Here is a 24,451-nt window from a genome sequence, read left to right as displayed (position 1 = left end):
GAAGGGGAATAAGTTTTGGATTGCTCCAGCACAGATACAATGGTTCAAATGGCCTCAAATGACTATGAGGCAAGGTAATAAGCTATGTAGATCATGGTTTTGCTCCTCCCTATCTCTGTAATCTCCTCCAGCTCCACAACCCCTCGAGATGTCTGCGCCCTCTAATTCTGTCCTCTTGAGCATCCCTGATTATAATCGCTCAATCATTGGTGGTGTACCTTCTGTTGCCTAGGCCCCAAGCTCTGTAACTCCCTGACTAAACCTCTCTGCTTCTCTATCCTTCTTCAAGACGCTCCTTAAAACCTACCTCTTTGACCAAGCTTTTGATCACCTGCGCTAAGTTCTACTTATGTGGCACGGTGTCAAATTTTTTATCTCACAGTACAAGCGCCTTGGGATGTTTCATGACGTTAAAGGCATTAGCTAGATTTGCACTTCATACAACACCGCAACACACTGCAGAAATCTGACCCACTGCTAAGATTTTCATTTTGCTCTTTTTTTCTTACTGGCACACGTTACACAATAGTCTTATGCTTCCATTACAGTACCTTGCAGAAGTATCCATCTTTTGTGCACTTCCTTTTAAAAAGAATTATTCATCAGGGGACATTGGTGCCATTAGCAAGGCCAGCACTTATTGCCCATCCCTAGTTGCCCTTGAAAAGGTGGAGGTTGGCCTTCCTCTTGCTACAGTCCGGGTGGTGAGGGTAATCCCACAGTGCTGTTAGGGAGTTTCAGGATTTTGACCCTTCAATGATGAAGAAATGTCCAAGTCAGGATGGTATGTGACTTAGAGGGGAACTTGGAGATGTGTAATAAAGAGTAAAAAGATTATGCACGGCATGTAGCATTCTTTGCCACTAGGTGGCACCATTTCATGGAAAGGCAACCAACCAGATTAACAATGTTTAAATGCATTTCATGTAGTCTGTGGTGTGTTTAATTTCCCTTAATAAATTTTACAAGACTTATAAAATATATAAGTCTCAAAATATGTTGCTCTAAATCAAGATGTCGGGTTTGTTCTGAGTTCCTCATCATCACAGGCAGTCCCTCGAAATCGAGGAAGACTTGCTTCCACTCTAAAAGTGAGTTCTCAGGTGACTGTACAGTCCAATATGGGAACTATAGTCTCTGTCACAGGTGGGACAGATAGTGGTTGAAGGAAAGGGTGTGGGGAGTCTGGTTTGCCGCGCACTCCCTCCACTTGTTTTCTGCATGCTCTCGGCGACAAGATTCAAGGTGTTCAGCGCCCTCCCGGATACTCTTCCTCCACTTAGGGCAGTCTTTGGCCAGGGATTCCCAGGTGTCGGTGGGAATGTTGCACTTTATCAAGGAGGCTTTGAGGATGTCCTCAAAACGGTTCCTCTGCCCACCTGGGGATCGCCTGCCTTGTAGGAGTTCCGAGTTGAGCGCTTGCTTTGGGAGTCTTGTACCAGCAAGGGCAGACGTCGACGATGAGGTCCCGCTTCCAGTGCGCCAGCGCAGCCTTCGATCGCCCGAGGAAGAGAGTGTTCGAAGATCAGGCCCTCAAATCTGACACCAAGCTTATGGGTCTACGGGGCTGTAGTGATACCTGCCCTCCTGTATGGCTCAGAGATGTGGACCATATACAGTAGACACCTCAAATCGCTGGAGAAATACCAATAACGATGTCTCCACAAGATCCTGCAAATCCCCTGGGAGGACAGACGCACCAATGTCAGTGTTCTCGATCAGGCCAACATCCCCAGCATCGAAGCACTGACCACAATCGACCAGCTCCATTGTATGGGCCACATTGTCCGCATGACCGACACGGGACTCGCAAAGCAAGTGCTCCACTCAGAACTCCTACACGGCAAGTGTGCCCCAGGTGGGCAGAGGAAACGTTTCAAGGACACCCTCAAAGTACCTTATACACACAGCTAGCAATTTCCTGGTGGCTATTATCTGATCACTGGAATATCTTCTATTCATCAAGGGAAGAGCCAGCAATTGCTAAAGCAAGACTCATTGTGATGGCATAATGAATACTCGCTATTTTAAGAGACTATCGTGCAATCACCGTTGTTGGCAAATAATATATAAAAAGTGAAAGATCCCCTTGCATTTTTCTACGTTAATGTGTGGCCCAACTCTAAAAAGCATTTTAATTTTGTTGGTTAAACAGGGAAATTATGTACTTAAAATTTACATAGCATCAAACCACATATGATCACAAATGAAGCAAGCAGTAACCACATGAAAAAAGGTGACAGGAAGGGAAATAAAAATATAAACCATACAAGGCACCTGTTTTTCACCACCTGAGCTTCCAAATGTCTGGCGAAAGCCATTCTGAATGACATTTGAGAGTCCCTCCATGCTGAAACGCTGAAGCAGCAGAAAGCAGAAAAAGGACAGAGAAAGAGCATATGAAAATCGCAGGCTCGCAACTAACAGCACACAGCAGCAGGGACAAGAGCAAGAAGATACAAGATGAGGAACAACCATAAAACATAAAGCCGTTATCGCACATTAAAAGATCACCTTTACACTGTTGAAAAATGCCTGTTGTATATCAACCCTCAGTTAAAATCCTTCCATCAAATGTCATATATCCCGACTTGCAATTTATTTTTAAAAATAGAACTTTTGCAGCATTTGTGTGGAGAAATAATGGCTACAACACTTTATAGCCAGTCACAACTCATTTCTCGCAACACTACTTCTGAATTGTCCAGCTAACCTCACTTGGATATAATGCCTATCATAACTCATAGCTTGCCTAGATATGTTGACTGTACCAGAAAGAAATTAGATAAATCATTTTATACATCCAACTTTGATACCGAAATACTGTATTCTTCACATCCAAATATTTCCATTCATTACCAAAATTCAAATAGTTTGAAGGATTTCTTTTTCTTTCCTTTCTAAATTCTGTCCTTGGACATTTTCAGGGCTATTAACAAGAATTTGTAAGAATGTGAAAGCAACAGAACTGCTGACAGTAAAACTGGTAGAGATAAATCTGATATTTGCTATTACTTGTTAACATTTAAAATAATTAGTTTAAGACAAAACAGATTGTACAAGATATATTTTAGAGAAAATCTCTGGCCTGTCAACTACCATTTGTTTAAAAATGTTTAAACGTGTGATCAACTATCTCGATGTCTCTTACTCCTCAAAAGAAGCCACTTTGATATTGCAGCCTGTGCTTTAGGAGAGCGAGTGGGTTTGTCATAAGCAGCCAACCTTCATGTAAATTGACTACACTGTGGGGGCCCACTGTTCTGCACTGGCACAGACATTTTGCCAGGATGCGCGCATGGAGTAGTGATGCAATGATGTTGCATCATACAATCACTACAGAGGGAATAGTGACACACATGACGACATCAAAGTGCTGCTACTGTTAGAGTCGTGTGTTTGTGTCGGCCCCAGGAAAACTGGCCGCAGCCAGAAAGACCCAATAAAGAACTGTTGGTCTTACAATACCCAAACGGTTAACCGTTTAAACAGTTGACTCTACACCGCATTATTCTTGTAACTTTTGATGGCATTACGATCACTACCAGCTTGGGAATGCTTTAAGAAAATATTCTTGTGATGTGGGCAACACGGGCAAGGCTGCATTTATTGCCCTGAGAAAGCGGTGGTGAACCTTCTCCTAGAACTGCTGCATTCCTTGTGGTGATGGTGTCTAATAATGGTGTTGGATAAGAAATTCCAGGATTATGAACCATAACAATGAAACAATAGCGATATAGGTTCAAGTCAGGATGGTGTGCGACTTAGAGAGGAACTTGGGGTGGTGGGTGTTTCCACAACATATTCTTCTTGGTGGTAGAAATCACAGGGGAGTAAATTGTCTGTTATCTGCTATCAAAGTTATTACTATCTATTGTTGAAGGGGGTGAAGTAGGGAAACCCAAGAAGGCAAGAGTAAACATAAAAATTTAATTTCCAAATATACAGTATCTGAAATAGACTTGGAAGCTCCCACTAAGTTATTTCCTATCCTGTGCTTTGTAGGGCATCAGCCAGCTGAACTTAATGGATGACGGATATCCCACAGCAAAATAGAAATCAAGTAGTTGAAGCTTAAATCTCCAATTAAAGTCCTAAATTTGAATCCCAGCAGTGCTCTCATTCAAATCAGATCGCCTTGGTCGAGTGAATTTTGTCAGTTCTCTACAGGCTGTAAAGATGAAACACCCAGCACGCCAAGACAGGGAGAAGAAATTAAAAAAGCATTACATGAAAGGAACAGTGGGGAAAAGAGATCTATGATTTGAATCAGATCTATGATTTGAGCTGGTCTTTTTTCATTTTAGAAAGACATAGAAGGAAACTATCTGCATTTTGGCAAGTTAACAGGCAAGGATGCTGCCTTTGAGAAGTAATTTTTTTGATGATGTCAAACCAGACAGGAGAAAATTGCACTGGGACAATGCATCTTAAATCACTAAATTAAGTGATTCTGTCTGTAAAATACTAATCTAAAAATCACTTGAAAAATAAAAAAGGTACCATAGCATAATAACAACATCCTCACTTTAATGTAGGGATGTAGCAGTGTTCACATGCACTGTTATGAAGTTAGCCTTTCTCCTTCCAAAAAAATCTGTTCTTTTTAAACCATTGTTCAAAAAGCTTTGCCAAAAAGCTAAGCGCTCACTGAGGACTAGGATATTTGCAAAACAACACGCAAAGATTTGGTGAATTTTGAATCCTATTTGATGCTAACTCAGCCCAGGATGGAATCGTGGATCTTTTGCTTCTGTAAACCTCAGCAACTAGCCTCTGAACCATTGAGTGGCTCATTATACAAAGTCACTGACACCAGGGACAACTTATTAAAAGTGATTTTGGGGAAAAGAGCCCAAAAGGTTTTTCCACCACATACTGCTAATTTCTGACATGTTAATCCACTGAATTTGCTCAGTGCAAGAAAAATACATGTGGGTCTTGGTTTCCCTGTGTTAGTGGTCATTGATGTGACTAACAAAAGATCCGTATAGCTTTTGCAATGCTAATCTGTAGGACAACATGGAGAAAGGTTCATGGCCAGAAAATCAGATTTATCACTATGACTTTTTAAAGGACTCTGGGTGAGTAAGATTATGCACAGACAACTTCATTGCCATGCAGTGTAAATGGGGGGGCGGTGGCGGTGGCCTTCAGCACACTGGGAGCCCCAGCACCTGTGGAACAATATCTACTAGAAGCAGACGCACACTTATCATTATCTTCATCTGGGTATTCGTTCCCCAAACATAAAGAAGAAAATCATTTGATTTGAGTCCTGGTCCTATAAATAAACTTTTATCTCCTTAGCTGTCAGCCTGGCTACATACAAAACATTAAAGGGATAGAATCTGACAGCACAACTGATTTAATGTAGGAGTTGCATATTCTTAAAGTTACCCATGTCGGAACATTAAAATGGGAGTTGCGACGGTGAGAGCATTTGATAAAATCAATAGCAAAAACATGTAGTTATATTTATATTTCCTGCTCTCATTATTATTCTGTTGGAGGAAGTGCCAGAAAGCACATCTCTGACAGCTTGCAGTCAACTAATAGGATAGAAACATCTCCCCTGCATTAGATCAAACAGCTCTAGCCATGAAATTTTAAATTACTGTTTTTTCTCCTGCCCCTCCCTCAAGAGACTGTCCTTGCAGTAGAGAGAGAACTACTCTACAACATGCCACAATAAAGCTATGCTCTCTGATAATGCTGGATGTGATTAATTACCTCCCTTTAATTTTGTTCCTCAATAACATTCCTTCCACAAATAAATTGAATAAAATTGCCTCACACTCTTGCCAAATAGTTTGCTGATGTAATATTATTTGAATTAAAATAACAGACACGAATCACAGATAATGCTGGGAGATTTGCTCCTGTGGTAATCCAACCTTGACTCACCGTTCCCGGCATGTGACTTTTCTCCTGCTTTCCATTTTGTGGGCTTCCATTCTTCTGTTTCTTTTTCTTCTTCATCATTTCCCTGTGCTCCTTCTGTTTGTTTTGGACCTCAATGAGTATGGAGATGAAGCTGTTTTTCACCTCTTTTTCAAACTCCAGCTCGTCACGCAAGGCTAGCTGTTGAATCAGCTCCTCCGAGTAGTCTTTTATTGCAGTCTCAATCTCCTCCAGAAGCTCATTTAATTCAGCCATGGGCAATCTCTTCACACCTGAAAAAATGGTTGAACAGAAATATTTGAAAGGTCAAGTGAAATTTACAATAAAGAGAATAAAGAATTCTATGGCCGCTCACAGAATCCAAGAGTATTGACTATTTGGAAGATCAAGTAAATTTGTCTTTGCATTATCAAATTATTAATTAACATTAGGGGAAATAGCTATCATCCACAGTCATCCATTAAGGTTAAGGGAAAGCAAACGATTACCTTCAAGTTGAACAAGAGCTACTTGATGACCTTCCATTCAACAAACTGTAATCTAAGTATCAACTGCATCCTCTCAGAACTTACTGATCAAGTACCAAGAAATACGATTAACACCTAATTATTTGTCTAATCACAAAACCAAGAGGTACATATGGATGAGTGTGCAATTTTACTAGAAAGGAAGAGAGAAGAGGTTTTGCATGATTATAGATGGAACATAGTGAAGATCCATTCGAAACTCTACTGTTCAGATGCCTCCACTCCAGATAATGAAAGGGTATCTTCAGTTGAGGCTGGATAGCTCTTGGTCGGCCGGCGCGGACACGATGGGCCAAAATGGCCTCCTTCCGTGCTGTAAATTTCTATGATTCTATGAGGAATGCTCATCCATCCATTTGGCAAGTGGTGGAGGTAGTACTGTTTACTGCAATTTATTTTCCTTAGTTTATGTAAATTTAATGCAATGATTTATGTGATCTAAAGTAAAATAAAATTTTACCCTTGATGTCCTCACATACTTAGATACAAATAAAAATAATGCTTACCTATCATATTAATATATGAGCAAATTGCACACTTAATTTCCCAATGGAGCTTTTTTCTATTTCCTTTCATCTTTGTCCCAGCTGCTCAACAAAGAGTAAAACTAATAGATTGAGCCCTCTAGACAACAGAAGATACATGCTGTGTCTTTTTCATCCCTTCCCTCGCCCCACAAAGCCTGATTTCAGGGGTGCGGGCATCTGCTTTATTTATTCATTATTTCATGTAGTCTGTACTAAGTGTGACTGAAGATACCCTTTCATTATCAGGAGCAGAGGCATCTGAACAGGAGTGTTTCGAATGGATCTTCATTATGTTCCATCTATAATCATGTAAAACCTCTTCTCTCTTCCTTTCTTGTAAAAGCGGAATCACTGAATGGACTACTTATGCCTTTGCTATAGTTTGAGACATTTAGAAGAAAGGCTAGATTTTTCTCCCATGGGCTTCGAATGAGTGGAAAATCTAGCCCTGGATATTTTAGCCAATAGAATACATGCAATTTAGCGAAGGAAGAGAAGATTATAAGCCCAAAATAAAAAGGATGCTATTTAATTAGTGAAAACGGTAGATTCCATACTGTTTTATACACACACAGATGCACAAACCCACACAACCTGCCTGTGCTGACTCCATCTACTGCTAAAATCAGCTGTGAAGAGTATTAATTTACATAGCATTACTGTTTACTAAAATGAGCTGAAATGAAGAATGTACTGTCCGGCGGAATAGCTCAGACATATGGATATCCACATCCTCTGGGCGGTTCACGGGCATTGGTCCCGACCAGGTTTCCCAGCTCTCATCAGTGGTCTATAGTAGATTTACAGCACTCTGTAGAGTTCTGAAGTGATCTGAGGAGCAATTTATCCCAATGAATTACATCAGGTTATAATAACATTAAAATTAAATTCCCACATGGTCACTCAACTGTACTTGATCTGCTGCAGTCAAAAAGATTGGGTGGAGTCTGGACATGAACAGGTTCAAAGCATTGGATTAAACTTCCCCAACAGTAAGGAGTTGTAATGGAGACTAGCAGATTGAACAATCTGACAGCCCTGGGCCAATATCCTTCTTAATGCCTATGATGTATTGCATAATAGTCAATGAACTTCAAAAATAATTCATTGTGTGAAGTGCTTTGACATGTTTCAATGTGATAACATGCTATAGAAAGGCATGCATTCTTTAATCCAACCAGAATTTGTAATCTTTCACAGTAAATCATCTGCTGTGATTAATACACTAAATGACTAAACAGACTTGCAAATTGTGCAGACATATCAGAAAAACACTACTCATTGCCAACTAGTTTGCTATGGAAAGAAGCAGCCATTCACTTCTTTCACCCCAAAGATTAAAGTCTGCCAAACATTATGAAATTTCAGCTCCCTTTCAAGACGTTTAAATGTGGAAGGATTGCAGATATATAAACACTAAAACGCATCGAACAGCAAGGGGGAAAAATTCAGGTTGTTTGTGCCTCGCGATAACGCCCCTGGGGGGCGCGAACGGGCGCAAACAACATTTTTCCCGGGAATGGCACTGCTACCGACACCAACGAAATTCCACAGGAGTTTGGCGGCGACGGTAACCAATAGTGCCCCGCACTGTTGTGCCAGAGACAACGTCATCTCTGTGCGCAGTGACCCGTTTTCACTCCGGAGCGAAAATTTGGTACCACCTCGTGATGCTGTAGGCCGCTCGCAGGGCGAAAAGTAAAGGGGAGGTGCGGCAGTAAAAAAATTAATGGCCAACTTACCGGTCGCGGCCTTCTTCTGTGCAGATCATGGGGTCCGTGCCACGATCTTACAGCCCGGCACTCCGCATGTGTGCCGAGCTATTGACATGGCACCCCGCTCCCTGGTGGTCCATCGATGGCCCCGTCTCCCTATCGAAGAGTCGGCAGCTGGGTCCTCCCCTTTAATGGAAGGGCCTTGTCTATCCGCCAGTGCTACGTGTCCCACTGCGTCCCGTACCTTTGCGCCCCGCTCCCACCCTGACAGGAAGTGGCGTGCGATATTTTGCGCTCCACTTCCTGTCGGGGACGGTAAGCCCAATATAGTTTGCGGGATGGGACTTCCGCCCCTGGTGCAGGAACTTTCGCCTCGCAACTGTAATTTCTCCCCGCAAATCTCAACTCTGCATAAAACAACTGTAAACATTGCTGAAAACGTGCAAAATTGAATGTAAAGATCAGATGCCGTCCACTAATTTAGTCTATGCACAAATAAAATGGATGCTTTTACATTTGGTACTACTGTAATTTGGATCATAGGACAGCAATAACCACGTGTCAACTCCCTGTATTTACACTGGTCCTCTTACTCGGTTATCCAAATACACCGAACATTTATTTTCCACTCGCCTTCAGTTCCATAAATCTACTTTGAAAACCACTCACAATTTAACTCCCTCAAACTTTCAGCTAATTGCTTTCCTTTAATACCACAAATTTTTAAAGTTAGCATCCAACAGGCCAGTTTCCAACATTTGAATTTTAAAAAGAAATCTGCTTTCATAAGCAAGACCAAAGTTTGCAGATTTGTTTTATCTTGCTGGCAGAGTTATCAGTATAGAATCTGTACCCCTTGTGGTCACAGCTGCAGCACTAAATTAAATAGTTATTGCTGGTTATGATGGAAGCAATTTCAAATAGCAAATTAAAAGCCTTTTTTTGAAATTACCTTCAGAGTGACACTTGTGACTCTTATAAAGCTGAAATTCTGGTTTTCTTTCCAGTTTTACTGCCTGTTTTACCATATGCTGCAAGGAGAACTCCACAATATAGGCTAACTTGTGTTGCAAGCAAACATTAGCTTTCTGTTTAATGGAAGACTGCACTATGGCAACTAATGCACAACACTGTGGATATTTAAATAGAAGGGTCCATCGTGGGTGGTTTGAATGTGCTGCAACTTGATTCTCAACACAAAGGTAAAATGTATAGTACAGCTGGAATTACGTTCTGCATCTCGAGCAGTGAAATAGAGCAGTTGTGTTTCAACTAGCATTTGAGCTCAGGGACACAAAGTCACAATTTCTGAATTCTGTGGCACAGAAAGTTTGGGCCCAAGTTTCCACATGATTTGCGCCTGATTTTTAGGAGCAACTGGTGGAGAACGGACTATCTTAGAAATCGCAATTCTCCACATTTTTTTTTCTGCAGTTCTAGGCAGTTAGAACAGTTTCACTTTGGAACAGAATTTTTTCTTCAAAAGGGGGCGTGTCCGGCCACTGATGCCTGATTTCAAAGTTTCCACAGTGAAAACTACTCCAAACTAACTTAGAATGGAGCAAGTGAAGATTTTTGTAGAACTGAAAAAACCTTGTCGACACATTAAAAAATTAGGCGCAGGTTACAAATTAGGCGTCCAGGATGAGGTGGGGGGGAGGGAGGGATGTCATTAAATTTTATAATAAATCCTTATTTATACTTATACAAATATTATACAAATAAATCCAACCTGAGTAAAAATTTATGAGCAATGAAAAGATTAAATAAACCATCTTCCTACCTGTGTGAAAGTGCTTCAGCCAGGGAGAATGCTGCGTTCGTTCCCGCGGGGGGGGGGGGGGGAGGAAACCGTTCGTTCCCGCGAGGGGGGGCAGCCGTTCGTTCCCGCGGGGGGGAGAGGAGGAAACCGTTCCCGACGGCGGGCGGGGGGGGGGGGGGGGAGGGAAACGGCTGCCTCAACTTTCTGAGACTTCCTGCAGCCTTCTCACTGCTGCAAGAAGCCTCAGTGCTGATGTGCTGATGGCAATGTGCTTTTATTAAAAAATGTTCAAAAATTAAACAGCTACAAAGAACTACAAAAATGGCCGAGTGCCAATGTTTTCTTCACACTGCGCGTGCGCGAACGCTCCAACGCGCACGCGCAGGGTTGCCGGCAGGAAAAAAACTAATTTAAATGGTACCCGCCCCCTCCCACTTACAAAATCGGCGCGATGGTAGGCTCCGCCCCCCTGGGCGCCGCACCAAGCAGACATGGAGCTGCAGGGCTCTCCAGAATCGCGCGTTTTTTTTCCGGTGCCGTTTTAGGCGCGAAAAACGGGCGCCCAGCTCGGAGGGGCGCCCGTTTTTTATCGTGTGGAAACTTGGGCCCATTAAAACTCCACAATAGCTGCATAAGTTCTGTACTGAAAAGTATTCACATTTATGTTTCCCCTTTCCCATTCTTGGGCAACCCAACAGCAGATAACATGCTAAAGCTTACAGCATTACAGGGGGGTGGGGGGAAGGAACCAAAAAGTAAGGTGAATTACTTTGTTTTATACTTGGTGGTGTGGCTTGCAGGATACAGCCAGAGGCAGCTGTAAGAATGAAAAATATCTCATGAAAGTTAACGGCTCACTCTCAAGGAGCATGGGGTTCAGTTCCATTAATGCCAGAAGCCCTCCAGTATTTTGTCCAAGTAGCCATTCTTTATGCGTGAGCTTGTATTTTTTTGTAAATTTGTAAATATTTGTATATTCCTTCCAATCAGAACAGACCAATATTCTTGTGAAATAATGGCATCACCTATTTTATTCCATTGGAAGCAGATCTATAATCTAGCCCAGCTCTCTTCTCCAGAGGAGGGCCGCTAGACTAATGCCCAGTATAAAGTATGTTAGTTATCAAGATGGGCTAAAAAAGTTGGGACTCTACACTTTAGCGAAGCGCAGACTTAGGGGGTGATCTGATTGAGGTTTATAAAATAATAAAGGGAATAGATTGTGTTCCAGTTGACAGTTTGTTCCAATGAAATAGGTTAGGGAGGACTGGGGTCACAATTTTAAGTTGTGCAAGACCAGATCTAGGTTCGATGTCAGCTGGTGATTCTTTTCTCAGAGAATAGTGGATCCCTGGAACAAGCTGCTGTCTAGTGTGGTGGATGCTAATTCAGTGATTTCCTTCAAGCGAGAGCTGGATCTGGTTCTGGTTAGGGTAGAATCACCTCTTACAAAAGATAGGTACTTTAGGGAATTCAGGGCTACGGTGATCTCCTGGACTGGTTTCGATCGCATGGATGGGTCAGAGAGGAATTTCCAAGTTTTTGTTCCCCCCAAATTGGCCTGTTTTTTTTTTAATCTGTTTTTTTTTAATCTGGTTTTTCACATCTCCCAGAAGCTCACATGGATTCAGGTGAGGTATATATTGTGATGCACAAGGTATTGCAAATGTGTAGGACAGGCTGGATGGACCAGAGGGTCTTTATTTGTCCGACATTGTTTATAGCTGATTAAGCCCCCTTTATGTGCTGAAAGTGCATGTATGGTGAGGTGAGAAGTCAGCTGACCTGCCACTGCATATAGGCCGGAGTTTTACTGGCGCTCAAAGGATGGGCTTGGAGGCAGGTCCGCTGTCAAAATTAAAAGATTGACAGTGGGTCAGGATCCCACTGTCAAGCCACCTCCATGTCAGATTCCCAAATGACGGATGTTTATCGCCGTTTTACAGACACCAAGGGGCAGGGCAGCCAATTGAAATAGTTAAGAGCTTGTTAAAAGGGACTTAAATAGCATTTTACCATGTGCTTACAATTTTTCCAGCTTTTTGATGAGTTTCACGGTGCTTGGGGATCACATCAAGTAAGTAGGTCGGATTTTAAATGATTCTCCATTGCTCTGAATAGGTGATAGCTGCAAAAGTGGTATAAAAACTACCATTTCACAGCTGTTCACTTTCCAATTTTAGAAGCTGGACCTTTCAGGATTTGGAATACACTTTTGAGCTTTATGCAGGTTGGAAGTGTTTGGAGTAAACTCTATCACACTATCACCTCCTTGGAGCAAGCTCTCTCACCACTGACAGAACACTTCGGTCATCTCAACTTCAGCTGCCATCTATGCCAGCAGCATTGGTGCCCTTGAAAAAAATCTCACCTTGATCCTCAGAATCCCACTACGTTCAGCCCCAACACCAACATCCCCAGGCACACCAGCATCACCAACAACACCAACAACCTGCTCTGCAATCACCTGATATTGCACAGGACTCTGGGCATCAGATCATGACCACATTGCTGCCCGGGAGGATAGGGATGGCCTCACCATGGCCAAATTTACTTCACTTGATCCTGTACACCCTTGCTGCCACATGATGCGCCAGGTTGGCACCACCCCATATAAGCACCTTAAAGCATCCCTGCAATGCCCAAGCCATTCCTTTCACACTCATCACCATTGTGGGGGGGGTACCGTTATGTCTCACCATTCACAGCAACTCACTAAGCCACTTCCAAAGGTGCACACAAATCTGTCCAAGAAGGCAAAGTGTTGAAAATAAAGATTTTAATGTTTGGTAACACACATCAACAGAAACTTTACATGAACATTGGCGAAATCACCCAAGCGCTTACCCATGTGTGTTGTTAGTTGGTATGATTGGACAAGGATGAGAGTGAATTTGAGGGATGGCTAGTGAGATGGGGATGTGATGATATAGATATAGATAGAGAGAAAGAGAGAGAGAGGGATGGGTGAAGGTGCAAGGTAAGTTGGCGTGAGTGAGGATGTGCAGGAGTAAGGTAGGTGAGACAGGGTAATGGATGTGATGCGTGGCACAGCAGGATGAGGTTCAGTATGGCTCTGCAGTAACGTTTTGTGATCTACTGAGATTGGTTTGCACCACTGCAGCCAGGTCCTCCTAATGACATCCCTGCTTGTATCGTCCTGTGCAATATGCAACCAGGCTGCGTTGGTGTCCAAGGGAGGTCTCTTCCACCATTGGAAGGGAAGAGAACTTCCATGCGTGCTGTGACTCCCTCCATAAGCATATGAAGGGAGTCATGGGAGAGCTTGGGTGCAGCCGTGCACCTTTGTGCAGTGCTGGTCAGTGTTTACAGCACCTCCATGTTGCAGAACACTGACAGCACAACTGCCAAAATGAATGTGGGCCTGTTCACTTCAAGGAAACCGGCTGATGACGTAATTAAATGACGTCATCAGACCCGCTTCTTTTTAAATTGGTCGCACAGCTCGCAGGACGGGCATAACAAGCCCCATCAACAGAAAATTCTTCTTGCAGAGCAGGATAGAGCCAGGAGCAGGGTCGGAACCTGCAACCTACCTTGGCTATACTGAGCCCGTCTCAGTAGGCGAAATTGCGGCCATAAAGGGGCAGATGAAACTGCACTGCTGGCAACAACTGTTGCTTATAGATATCACCAGTGGCACTCTGCAGTCAGAGCTACTAGGCAGTACCCACTTTCAAGGGAAGTTTTGGTGCCCGAGATGGCAGTGGGATTTCTCAGTTTATTTTATATGGTTGCCTCAGCAACTCTACAGAATAAATATGGTATCAGTAAGTGCCCATTACTAGCCTCTGTGATCCAAATAAATATAGAATACTGATATACTGATTATATTACGAGTAGAAATTTGTATGCGTCCGACAATAAATAGTCAGGAATACATTACAGCACCCCAACTCTATTAAAAAAGCATGTTTAAAATTACTTAAAATAGCCTACCATGCCTCAAGGCTAATAAATATATCAATCAACAAATAAAGCAACAAGAATACCTAATGTTAGCTCTGGTAAAATCAATGGCTACTTTGTTAAAGCTCCATTTAAACACACGTAATATAAAATAAGCAGCATCACTAATTGAAATTCTACAGACCCTGTTTTTAGTGCACAACAGAAAAAAAATTGGCTTCATTATACTTGGAGGACTGCTTTTTTTAAAAAAAAGAACATGACATACACAATGAGTATTTCTGTTACCATCTGGCATGGTGGCTCTCTTTGGTATACAGCAAGAAAGAATTGACAATATTTACAGTTAAAGGACTCACACTAGCAACAGCATTTTAGCAGGGGGCTGGAGCTTTGACAGGTACGTTGCAATGCAACAACTGTATTTGATTTCCTCCTGACAAAGTGCTATCAGGAAGTGTCATTGAGTGAGCTGCTTAAAGAACTTAAATATTTTGAATGCATTTCATGCAAAGTTGAAATCACAAGTTTGCCAAGTCTACTGGTATGATTTACTGAAAAGATTTGGACCCATGTGCTCTGTGCTGATAAGATCTGGAATTTTGTACCATCTCCAAATAATTTGAAGGTGACGATCAATTTATCCTTTTTGCTTTTATGAGCTTGACTTATAGAAGCGAAGCCTGGTGACGAGACAGTTGACATATAACTGATTTAGAGAGTCTCATGTCACACTCTGAGAACAAATGCAAAATATTTAATGCTAAGATTTTGCAAGTGACTTTGAAATTTCTAAAAGTCAACTCAACAATATTTTATAGGATTTCTACAGGATAACTAAACATTTTGTACATTATCTTAAATACCATTTGGGTGGGTATTCCACCGAAGTTACGGCAGGTGAGTGGAAGAACCCCCACCAAAATTTACCCCCTACATTTTCTACTTGACTGCAGTGATACTAATGCAGCACTCCAAATATTAGGAGCAACTTGTTTTTTTTGGAGTATCTTAAGAATCACAATTCTCCACATTTAGTTTGCTCCAGTTTCAGTGAGGTAGTTCAGTTTCTTTTTAGTTCAGTTTTTTTTTCCAAAAGGGGGCGTCACCAGCCACTCATGCCTGCTTTGGCCATTTAAGCAACTTTAGACAGCGAAAAGTTACTCCAAACTAACTTAGGCCAGCATGTGTGTCCACTCTGAAAAACCTTGCGGACAGTTTAAAGATCAGGCACAGGGAGCCAGAGATGGTGGGGGGACAGGGCGGGGAAGGGAAGTTAGAGGGTTTTCCAAAGCACTAAACAACTTCACAACAACATTAAAGAAGCATAAGTTCATTTTAAGCACTAAGCAAAGCAGTACATTTAAAGCACCAAGACTTACAAAGCACTAAACAAAGCACAAAAAGTAATAAGCAATTAATTAACAAGTAAAAAAAATAGAAGGAATCCTGCACCTAAAGCACCAAGACCAAAAGTAATAAGCAATCAATCAATCAATCAATAACAACTAAAATATAGAAGTCCTACCTTTATGTCAAGGGAAGGCAGCGGGCCGCCGATGAGGGAGAGGGGAGAAGGAAGGGGAAGAAAGCCGGTGGGGGGGGGGGGGGGAGTGGGGAGTGGAGGGGGGAAGCGGAGGGGTTGGAAGAGGAGATGGGGAAGAGGAGATGGGGGAAGAGGAGGTGGGGAAGGGGAGGTGGGGAAAGAGGAAGAGGGGGAAGAGGAAGGTGGGTGAAGGTGAAGGGGGAAAGAGGAAGAGGGGGGAAGAGGAAGGTGGGTGAAGGTGAAGGGGGGGTGAAGGGGAGGGGGGAGAGGAGGGGGAGGGAGAGAAGAGACATAGAAACACAGAAAATAGGTGCAGGAGTAGGTCATTCGGCCCTTCGAGCCTGCACCACCATTCAATAAGATCATGGCTGATCATTCACCTCAATAATCTTTTCCTGCTTTCTCACCATACCCCTGATCCCTTTAGCCGTAAGGGCCATATCTAACTCCCTCTTGAATATAAGCAAAGAACTGGCATGAACAACTCTCTGCGGTAGGGAATTCCACAGGTTAACAACTCTCTGAGTGAAGAAGTTTCTCCTCATCTCAGTCCAAAATGGCTTACCCCTTATCCTTAGACTGTATCCCCTGGATCTGGACTTCCCCAACATTAGGAACGTTCTTCCTGCATCTAACCTGTCCAGTCCCATCAGAATTTTATATGTTTCTATGACATCTCCTCTCATCCTTCTAAACTCCAGTGAATAAAGGCCCAGTCGATCCAGTCTCTCCTCATGTCAGTCCAGCCATCCCGGGAATCAGTCTGATGAACCTTCGCAGCACTCCCTCAATAGCAAAAACATCCTTCCTCAGATTCGGAGACCAAAACTGAACACAATATTCCAGGTGAGGCCTCACCAAGGCCCTGTACAACTGCAGTAAGACCTCCCTGCTCCTATACTCAAAACTCCTAGCTATGAAGGCCAACATGCCATTTGCCTTCTTCACTGCCTGCTGTACCTGCATACCAACTTTCAATGACTGATGTACCATGACACCCAGGTCTCGTTGCACCTCCCCTTTTCCTACTCTGCCGCCATTCAGATAATATTCTACCTTCGTGTTTTTGCCCCCAAAGTGGATAACCTCACATTTATCCACATTGTACTGCATCTGCTATGCATTTGCCCACTCACCTAACCTGTCACCCTGCAGACTCTTAGCGTCCTCCTCACAGCTCACACCACCACCTAGTTTAGTGTCATCTGCAAATTTGGAGATAAGACACTCAATTCCTTCATCCAAATCATTAATGTATACTGTAAATAGCTGGGGTCCCAGCACTAAGCCCTGAGGCACCCCACTAGTCACTGCCTGCCATTTTAAAAAGGACCTGTTTATCCCAACTCTCTGCTTCCTGTCTGCCAACCAGTTCTCTATCCACGTCAATACATTACCCCCAATACCATGTGCTTTAATTTTGCACATCAATCTCTTGTGTGGGACCTTGTCAAAAGCCTTTTGAAAGTCCAAATACACCACATCCACTGGTTTTCCCTTGTCCACTCTACTAGTTACATCCTCAAAGAATTCCAGAAGATTTTGTCAAGCATGATTTCCCTTTGGACCGATCCTGTCACTGCTTTCCAAATGCGCTGTTATTTCACCTTTAATAATTGATACCAACATTTTCCCCACTCCTGATGTCAGGCTAACCGGTCTACAATTACCCGTTTTCTCTCTCCCTCCTTTTTAAAAAAGTGGTGTTACATTAGCTACCCTCCAGTCCATAGGAACTGATCCAGAGTTAATAGACTGTTGGAAAATGATCACCAATGCATCCACTATTTATAGGGCCACTTCCTTAAGTACTCTGGGATGCACACCATCAGGCTCTGGGGATTTATTGGCCTTCAATCCCATCAATTTCCCTAACACAATTTCCCGCCTAATAAGGATATCCTTCAGTTCCTCCTTCTCACTAGACCCTCGGTCCCCTAGTACTTCCGGAAGGTTATTTGTGTCTTCCTTTGTGAAGACAGAACCAAACTGGTCTGCCATTTGTTCAACTGGTCTGCCATTTCTTTGTTCCCCCTTATAAATTCACCTGAATCTGACTGCAAGGGACCTACGTTGTCTTCACTAATCTTTTTCTCTTCACATATCTATAGAAGCTTTTGCAGTCAGTTTTTATGTTCCCGGCAAGCTTCCTCTCATACTCCATTTTCCTCCTCCTAATTAAACCCTTTGTCCTCCTCTGCTGAATTCTAAATTTCTCCTAGTCCTCAGGTTTGCTGCTTTTTCTGGCCAATTTATATGCCTCCTCCTTGGATTTAACACTATTCTTAATTTCCCTTGTTAGCCACGGTTGAGCCACCTTCCCCGTTTTATTTTTACTCCAAACAGGGATCCATGTGATCTTTAAATGTTTGTCATTGCCTATCCACCGTCAACCCTTTAAGTATCTTTTGCCAGTCTATTCTAGCCAATTCACGTCTCATACCATCAAAGTTATCTTTCCTTAAGTTCAGGACCCTTGCCTCTGAATTAACTGTGTCACTCTCCATCTTAATAAAGAATTCTACCATATTATGGTCACTCTTCCCCAAGGGGCCTCGCACAACAAGATTGCTAATTAGTCTTTTCTCATTACACATCACCCAGTCTAGGATGGTCAGTCCTCTAGTTGGTTCCTCGTCATATTGGTCTAGAAAACCATTCCTAATACACTCCAGGAAATCCTCCTCCACCGTATTGCTACCAGTTTGGTTAGCCCAATCTATATGTAGATTAAAGTCGCCCATGATAACTGCTGTACCTTTATTGCATGCATCCCTAATTTCTTGTTTGATGCTGACCCCAACCTCACTACTACTGTCTGGTGGTCTGTACACAACTCCCACGAGCGTTTTCTGCTCTTTGGTATTCCGCAGCTCCACCCATACAGATTCCATATCATCCAAGCTAATGTCCTTCCTTACTATTGAGTTAATTTCCTCTTTAACCAGCAATGCTACCCCACCTTTTTCTTTCTGTCTATCCTTCCTGAATGTTGAATGCCCCTTGATATTGAGTTTGCAGCCTTGGTCACCCTGGAGCCATGTCTCCGTGATGCCAATTATATCATATTCATTAAATGCTGCCTGTGCAGTTAATTTATCCATCTTATTACGAATACTCCTCGCATTGAGGCACAGAGCCTTCAGGTTTGTCTTTTTAACACAATTTGCCCTTTTAGAATTTTGCTGCAATGTGGCCCTTTTTGATTTTTGCTTTGGGTTTCTCTGCCCTCCACTTTTACTTTTCTTCTTTCCATCTTTTGCTTCTGCCCCCATTCTACTTTCCCCTGTCTCCCTGCATAGGTTCCCATCCCCCTGCCATATTAGTTTAACTCCTCCCCAACAGCACTAGCAAACACTCCCCCTAGGACATTAGTTCTGGTCCTGCCCAGGTGCAGACCGTCTGGTTTGTACTGGTCCTACCTTCCCCAGAACCGGTTCCAATGTCCCAGGAATTTGAATCCCTCCCTTCTGCACCACTCCTCAAGCCACATATTCATCTGAGCTATCCTGCGATTCCTACTGACTAGCACGTGGCACTGGTAGCAATCCTGAGATTACTACCTTTGAGGTCCTACTCTTTAATTTAACTCCTAGCTCCCTAAATGCGTCTTGTAGGACCTCTTCCCGTTTTTTACCTATATCGTTGGTACCTATATGCACCATGAGGAGGGCGGGGAGAGGAGGAGGGGGGGGGGGAAAGAAGAGGAGGAGGACGGGGGGGAAGAGGAGGAGGACGGGGTGGGGGGAAGAGGAGGAGGAGGACGGGGGGGGAAGAGGAGGAGGTGGGTAAGAGGAGGTGAGTAAGAGGAGGGGGGGGAAAGAGGAGAGGAGGGGGAAGGTGGGGGTGGGAGAGACGTTAAACAGACGAGCCTGCCATGTGGGCCTGAACTTCCATTAGTACAAAACTCTTGCAAGAATCCAACTCCACTTACTCACTTCACAAGTATTCATTATTGAAAAAAAAGTCCTGCCGAACTATACCTAGGTGTTGAACTCACTATCAGGCTGAACTCCCCACTGAGGCTAAATTCCATAATTGTCTGTACTTTCACAGTCTACTGTTCCCTCACAGGTCGCGGCGGGGAGCCCATTCGGCCAGGGCTAGGGGTGGTGTGCTTCGGGTCCCTCCCACACAGCCTGCAGCACATGCACACAGAATCTGGGGGCGAGAAGCTACTGCACATGCGCGCACACTCTAGCGCGCATGTGCAGAGGTCCCGGCACTGTTTTCAGTGCCGGGACCTGGCTCCGCCCCCCCACGCGTTCTGCTGGGCTGCGCCAAGGGCCTGGATCGATCGGACTGCGTGGAGAATATGAAGGCGCCATTTCTGTTCTGTTCTAAAAAGTCGGCGGACCTCACGGAGGTGCGCTGTTCTAAGGGTCGGTGGAATCTTGGGCCCATTACAGCTGTTCTGTGCTGCAGGCAGCTCTCCAATATGAAAGGGGTTAAAAAACTGATAATATGTAGCCCGAAGTAATCAAAGAAAGGATAGTCTCCTTCAGTTCATTGCAAAGACTTCTACTTTTAACTCATTCTTTCACATGATTACAAATAAGGGAGGTCATTAAGCATATCTTGAAACTATCCATCAATAAAGATCCTAAAATCCCCTCACTGTAGCATCTAATTGTTTCTTAGATGAGTCCATGATCAGATCAGCCATGATTGTACTAAATGGTGGAGCAGGCTCTAGGGGCCGAATGGCCTACTCCTACTCCTATGATTCCAGGATTCGTGTCTTCACTACTCTATCTGGAAATCTGCTCCGCCATTCAATTAAATCATGGCTGATCTTCTACCTCAACTCCACTTTCTTGCACTGTCCCCATATCCCTTGATTCCCTTAATATTCAAAAGTCTATTGCTCTATGTCTTAAATATACTCAAAGACTGAGTCTCCACAGCCCTCTGGGGTAGAGAATTCCAAAGATTCACCACCCTCTGAGTGAAGAAGTTTCTCTCATCTCAGTCCTAAATGGCCGACCCCTTATTCTGACACTGTGACCTTTGGTTCTAGACTTCGCAGCCAGAGAAAACATTCTCCCTGCATCTACCCCATCAAGCTCTGTAAGAATTTTGTATCTTTCAATGAGATCACCTCTCATTCTAAACTCCAGAGAATATAGGCCTAGTCTACTCAATCTCTCCTCATAGGACAATCCGCCCATCCCAGGAATCAGTCTGGTGAACCTTCGTTGCACTCGCTCAATGGCAAGTATATCCTTCCTTAGGGAAGGATATACACAATACTCCAGGTGCGGTCACACCAGGGCCCTAATATAATTGCTTATACTCAAATCCTCTTGTAATAAAGGCCAACATACGATTTATTTTCTTAATTGCTTGTTGTACCTGCATGTTAACTTTCAGTGATTCGTGAACAAGAACACCCAGGTCTCTCTGAACACCAACATTTCCCAATCTCTCACCATTTAAAAAAACTCTGCTTTTCTATTTTTCCTACCAAAGTGGATAACTTCACATTTCTCCACATTATATTCCATTTGCCATGTTCTTGCCCATTCACCTAGCTTGTCTATATCCCCTTGAAGCCTCTTTGCATCCTCCTCACAACTTACATTCCCACCTAGCTTTGTATCATCAGCAAAAGTTGATCATTGTGTGAAGAAGAATTTTCTGATATCAGTCTTAAACTTATCTGTTATTAGTTTGAATCAGTGTGCCTTTATTCTACTCCCAGAATTGAATTTAAAATAATAATCCAGATTTACCTTTTCTATTCCCTTGACTAACTTATTATACCTCTATAAGATCACGCTAAGTTGCTCCACTCTTTCCTCATAACTCTGATCCCCTAACACTAGGGATCAGTTTCACTGCTGTTCTGTCATGTCTCGCAAGTCTGAATGTCTCCCTCAGTTCTGGTGATCAGAGCTGGACACAGTATTCAAGATGTAGTCTGAGCAGAGCACAGTAAAGTTTGATCACTACTTCCTCTAACTTAGATTCTACTGTTTTGGCTACACATTTGGCTTTGTTGATTGCTGCTCTGCATTGGTTGGACATGTTTAGCATAGAGTCGATCAAGACTCTTAGATCTCTTTCAGCTTCATTCAACAGCATTCATTGAATACATGCATTGCATATATTTGCTTCCTATATGCAGCACTTTAGAGTTGTCTGCATTACATTTCATTTGCCACTGTTCTCTTTCCATGACTTTAGAATTCCTTACGTCTCTCAGTCTTTCCTTCCTCTTACAATCTACAGGCTTTTAAAACCAAAGGCTGGTATCACTTAATCCCAATTTGCTTCATCACCTCAAGAACCTTTACCACCCTTACCATTGGACTCAAAATCCACCCCCTCCACCACTGGCGCACTGTGACCACAACAAATGCTATCTACGGATGCACTGCAGCAACTCAGCAAGCTTGCTTCAACAGCATCTCTCAGGCTTACGGCTTCTACTGCCAAGGACAAGAGCAGCAGTATCGTGGAAACACTTTCAGTTCAAAGTTCTCCTCAGTCACACACCAACCTGACTTGACATGTACTGCTGTTCCTTCATTGTCACTACGTAACAACATTGTGGGAGCACCATCAGCTCAGGGACAATCGTGCTTCAAGAAGGCGGCCAACCGCCTCCTCAGAGCAATTAAAATTGGGCAATAAATGCTGCCTTGCCCATGTCAACTACATCCCAAGAACGAATTATTAAAAAGAAATCCATGTTTTATCTGAAGCCCAAATTACAGCATGCTACTCTTTGTGTTTGCTGTAAAAAGTATATTCAAAAATATAAATTTTCATCATTGAACTAATACACTGATATAATGTTAATGGTGAATATTACAACCTACAAAGAACAGCTGATGAGTGGGCAAGGATTGTAGCATCGTGCGCTACAGCACTCAGTTCCTTCAGTAACCATGGACTCATACCTTTCCCATGTTGCATTAATCCACTAGCAGCTTGTTTCATCTTGTGGTGTATGTTCCCACTGACCCTTTATTTCACTGCACTACATAAAAAGCAGCAATTGAATAAGCAGTATCATTAACTTTATGAATCCACATGCATTTAATTGCTATGACATTGGGAATCTCTTAGGGGGACAGGACTGGTAAAGACATACTGCTCATTGACATACTTGCTGCATAAGTTAGCAGAGCAGCTCTTCTGGCTATCTGAAGATCTGGCACGTTGAGCTTCCAGCAAGCTGCTCTGTGACCCATCAAATTTGGAATAGACGAAAAACAACATTTTTATAAATAATATCTATGAAAGGGAGAAGATAATATTTTAGATCACAATTACTTGCTTAGCTCCTCCCCCGGCATTATTCCGTAAACTGTGACAGTCAGTCCACGCCAAGGCTCACCGTAACTAGTTGCCAGAAGGTTCATAGGAATGACCAAGGTTAATTTGGTATCTAATTTGTCTTCCCCTCTGGGATGTACCAACTCTGTGGATCAGGAAAGCACCCTACAGAAAAGCATGGTTGTGAACCTGCATCCTACAACTCTGTATGACAGTTAAGTGTTATATCACTGGCCAACTGAACAATTCACAACTTTTAACACTGTGGACTGGATTTCGGGGCGGTAATGGCGGCAAGGTTTGTGCCTGGGAAGAATTTGTGCCTCAAGTCAGCAAAATTCGGCAGCTGGGCGTTATACACCTCTCTTGGGGCACTAGGCTGGCTGAGCTTGCGAAAATCCAGAGCTAAACAGCCGGCCTAAGAAAGGCCTAGGGAGAATAATAAAAACCTGGGAAAAAAAACACCAAAAACATTCCCAATAAATAACTCACGCCACCACAACATAAATTGCAAAAAAAAAAACAATCACACTTACTTGAGGTCGACATTACTTACCTCACTGCAGCCTGACTGCTTTCGCAGGTGGTCCCAGCACTGTGCCCTATGGGGCACTACAAATCAGGCGTGAGCCAAAAATCGAGTCGGTGTTGCAATCAGGGACGTTGCACACCAGCTCGCCTCTTCCAGGCGGTAATGCTCCATGCCGAAACCAGCCCTGAAAATCCCGGTGGGACGCTGGAAGCTGGCCGTCTGCACAGAAGAACTTAACGCCGCCATTGCCGTCATTCCAGGGCGAAAACAGAGGCAACAACAAGCCAAAAATCCAGCCCTGTGTCTTATAATTTGTGGTTATAGCTCCTGTTCGTTTTCCCCATAATGCTTTCTTGTCTTAATCATCATCATCATCATCATAGGCAGTCCCTCAAAACCGAGGAAAACTTGCTTTCACTTTAAAAATGAGTTCTCAGATGACTGTACAGTCCAATACAGGAATTACAGACTCTGTCACAGGTGGGACAGACTGTGGTTGAAGGAAACGGTGGGTGTGAAGTCTGGTTTGCCGCACGCTCCTTCCTGTGCCTGCACTTGATTTCTGCATGCTCTCGGCGACGAGACACGAGGTGCTCAATGCCCTCCCGGATACTCTTCCTCCACTTAAGGTGGTCTTGGGCCAGGGATTGCCAGGTGCCAGTGGGGATGTTGCACTTTATTAAGGAGGCTTTGAGGGTGTCCTTGAAATGTTTCCTCTGCT

At 43.3% G+C, this 24,451-nt stretch overlaps 1 protein-coding gene across 1 annotated transcript in view; it reads right to left on the bottom strand.

Annotated features, from left to right (window-relative positions):
• LOC139273871 (fasciculation and elongation protein zeta-2-like) overlaps positions 1-24,451 on the bottom strand; it is a 276,060-nt gene that overhangs the window by 32,093 nt on the left and 219,516 nt on the right. Inside the window, exons 6-9 of the mRNA XM_070890947.1 lie at positions 23,755-23,810; positions 23,029-23,102; positions 5,908-6,176; positions 2,278-2,358 (exon numbers count right to left, since the gene is read on the bottom strand). Coding sequence (XP_070747048.1) covers positions 2,278-2,358; positions 5,908-6,176; positions 23,029-23,102; positions 23,755-23,810 — 480 coding nt within the window. The remainder of the gene's footprint in view (positions 1-2,277; positions 2,359-5,907; positions 6,177-23,028; positions 23,103-23,754; positions 23,811-24,451) is intronic.

The sequence above is a fragment of the Pristiophorus japonicus genome, chromosome 9 (genome assembly GCF_044704955.1).
Source record: "Pristiophorus japonicus isolate sPriJap1 chromosome 9, sPriJap1.hap1, whole genome shotgun sequence".
Classification (NCBI taxonomy): Eukaryota; Metazoa; Chordata; class Chondrichthyes; family Pristiophoridae; genus Pristiophorus; species Pristiophorus japonicus.
This window is presented reverse-complemented; position numbering and strand designations above follow the sequence as displayed.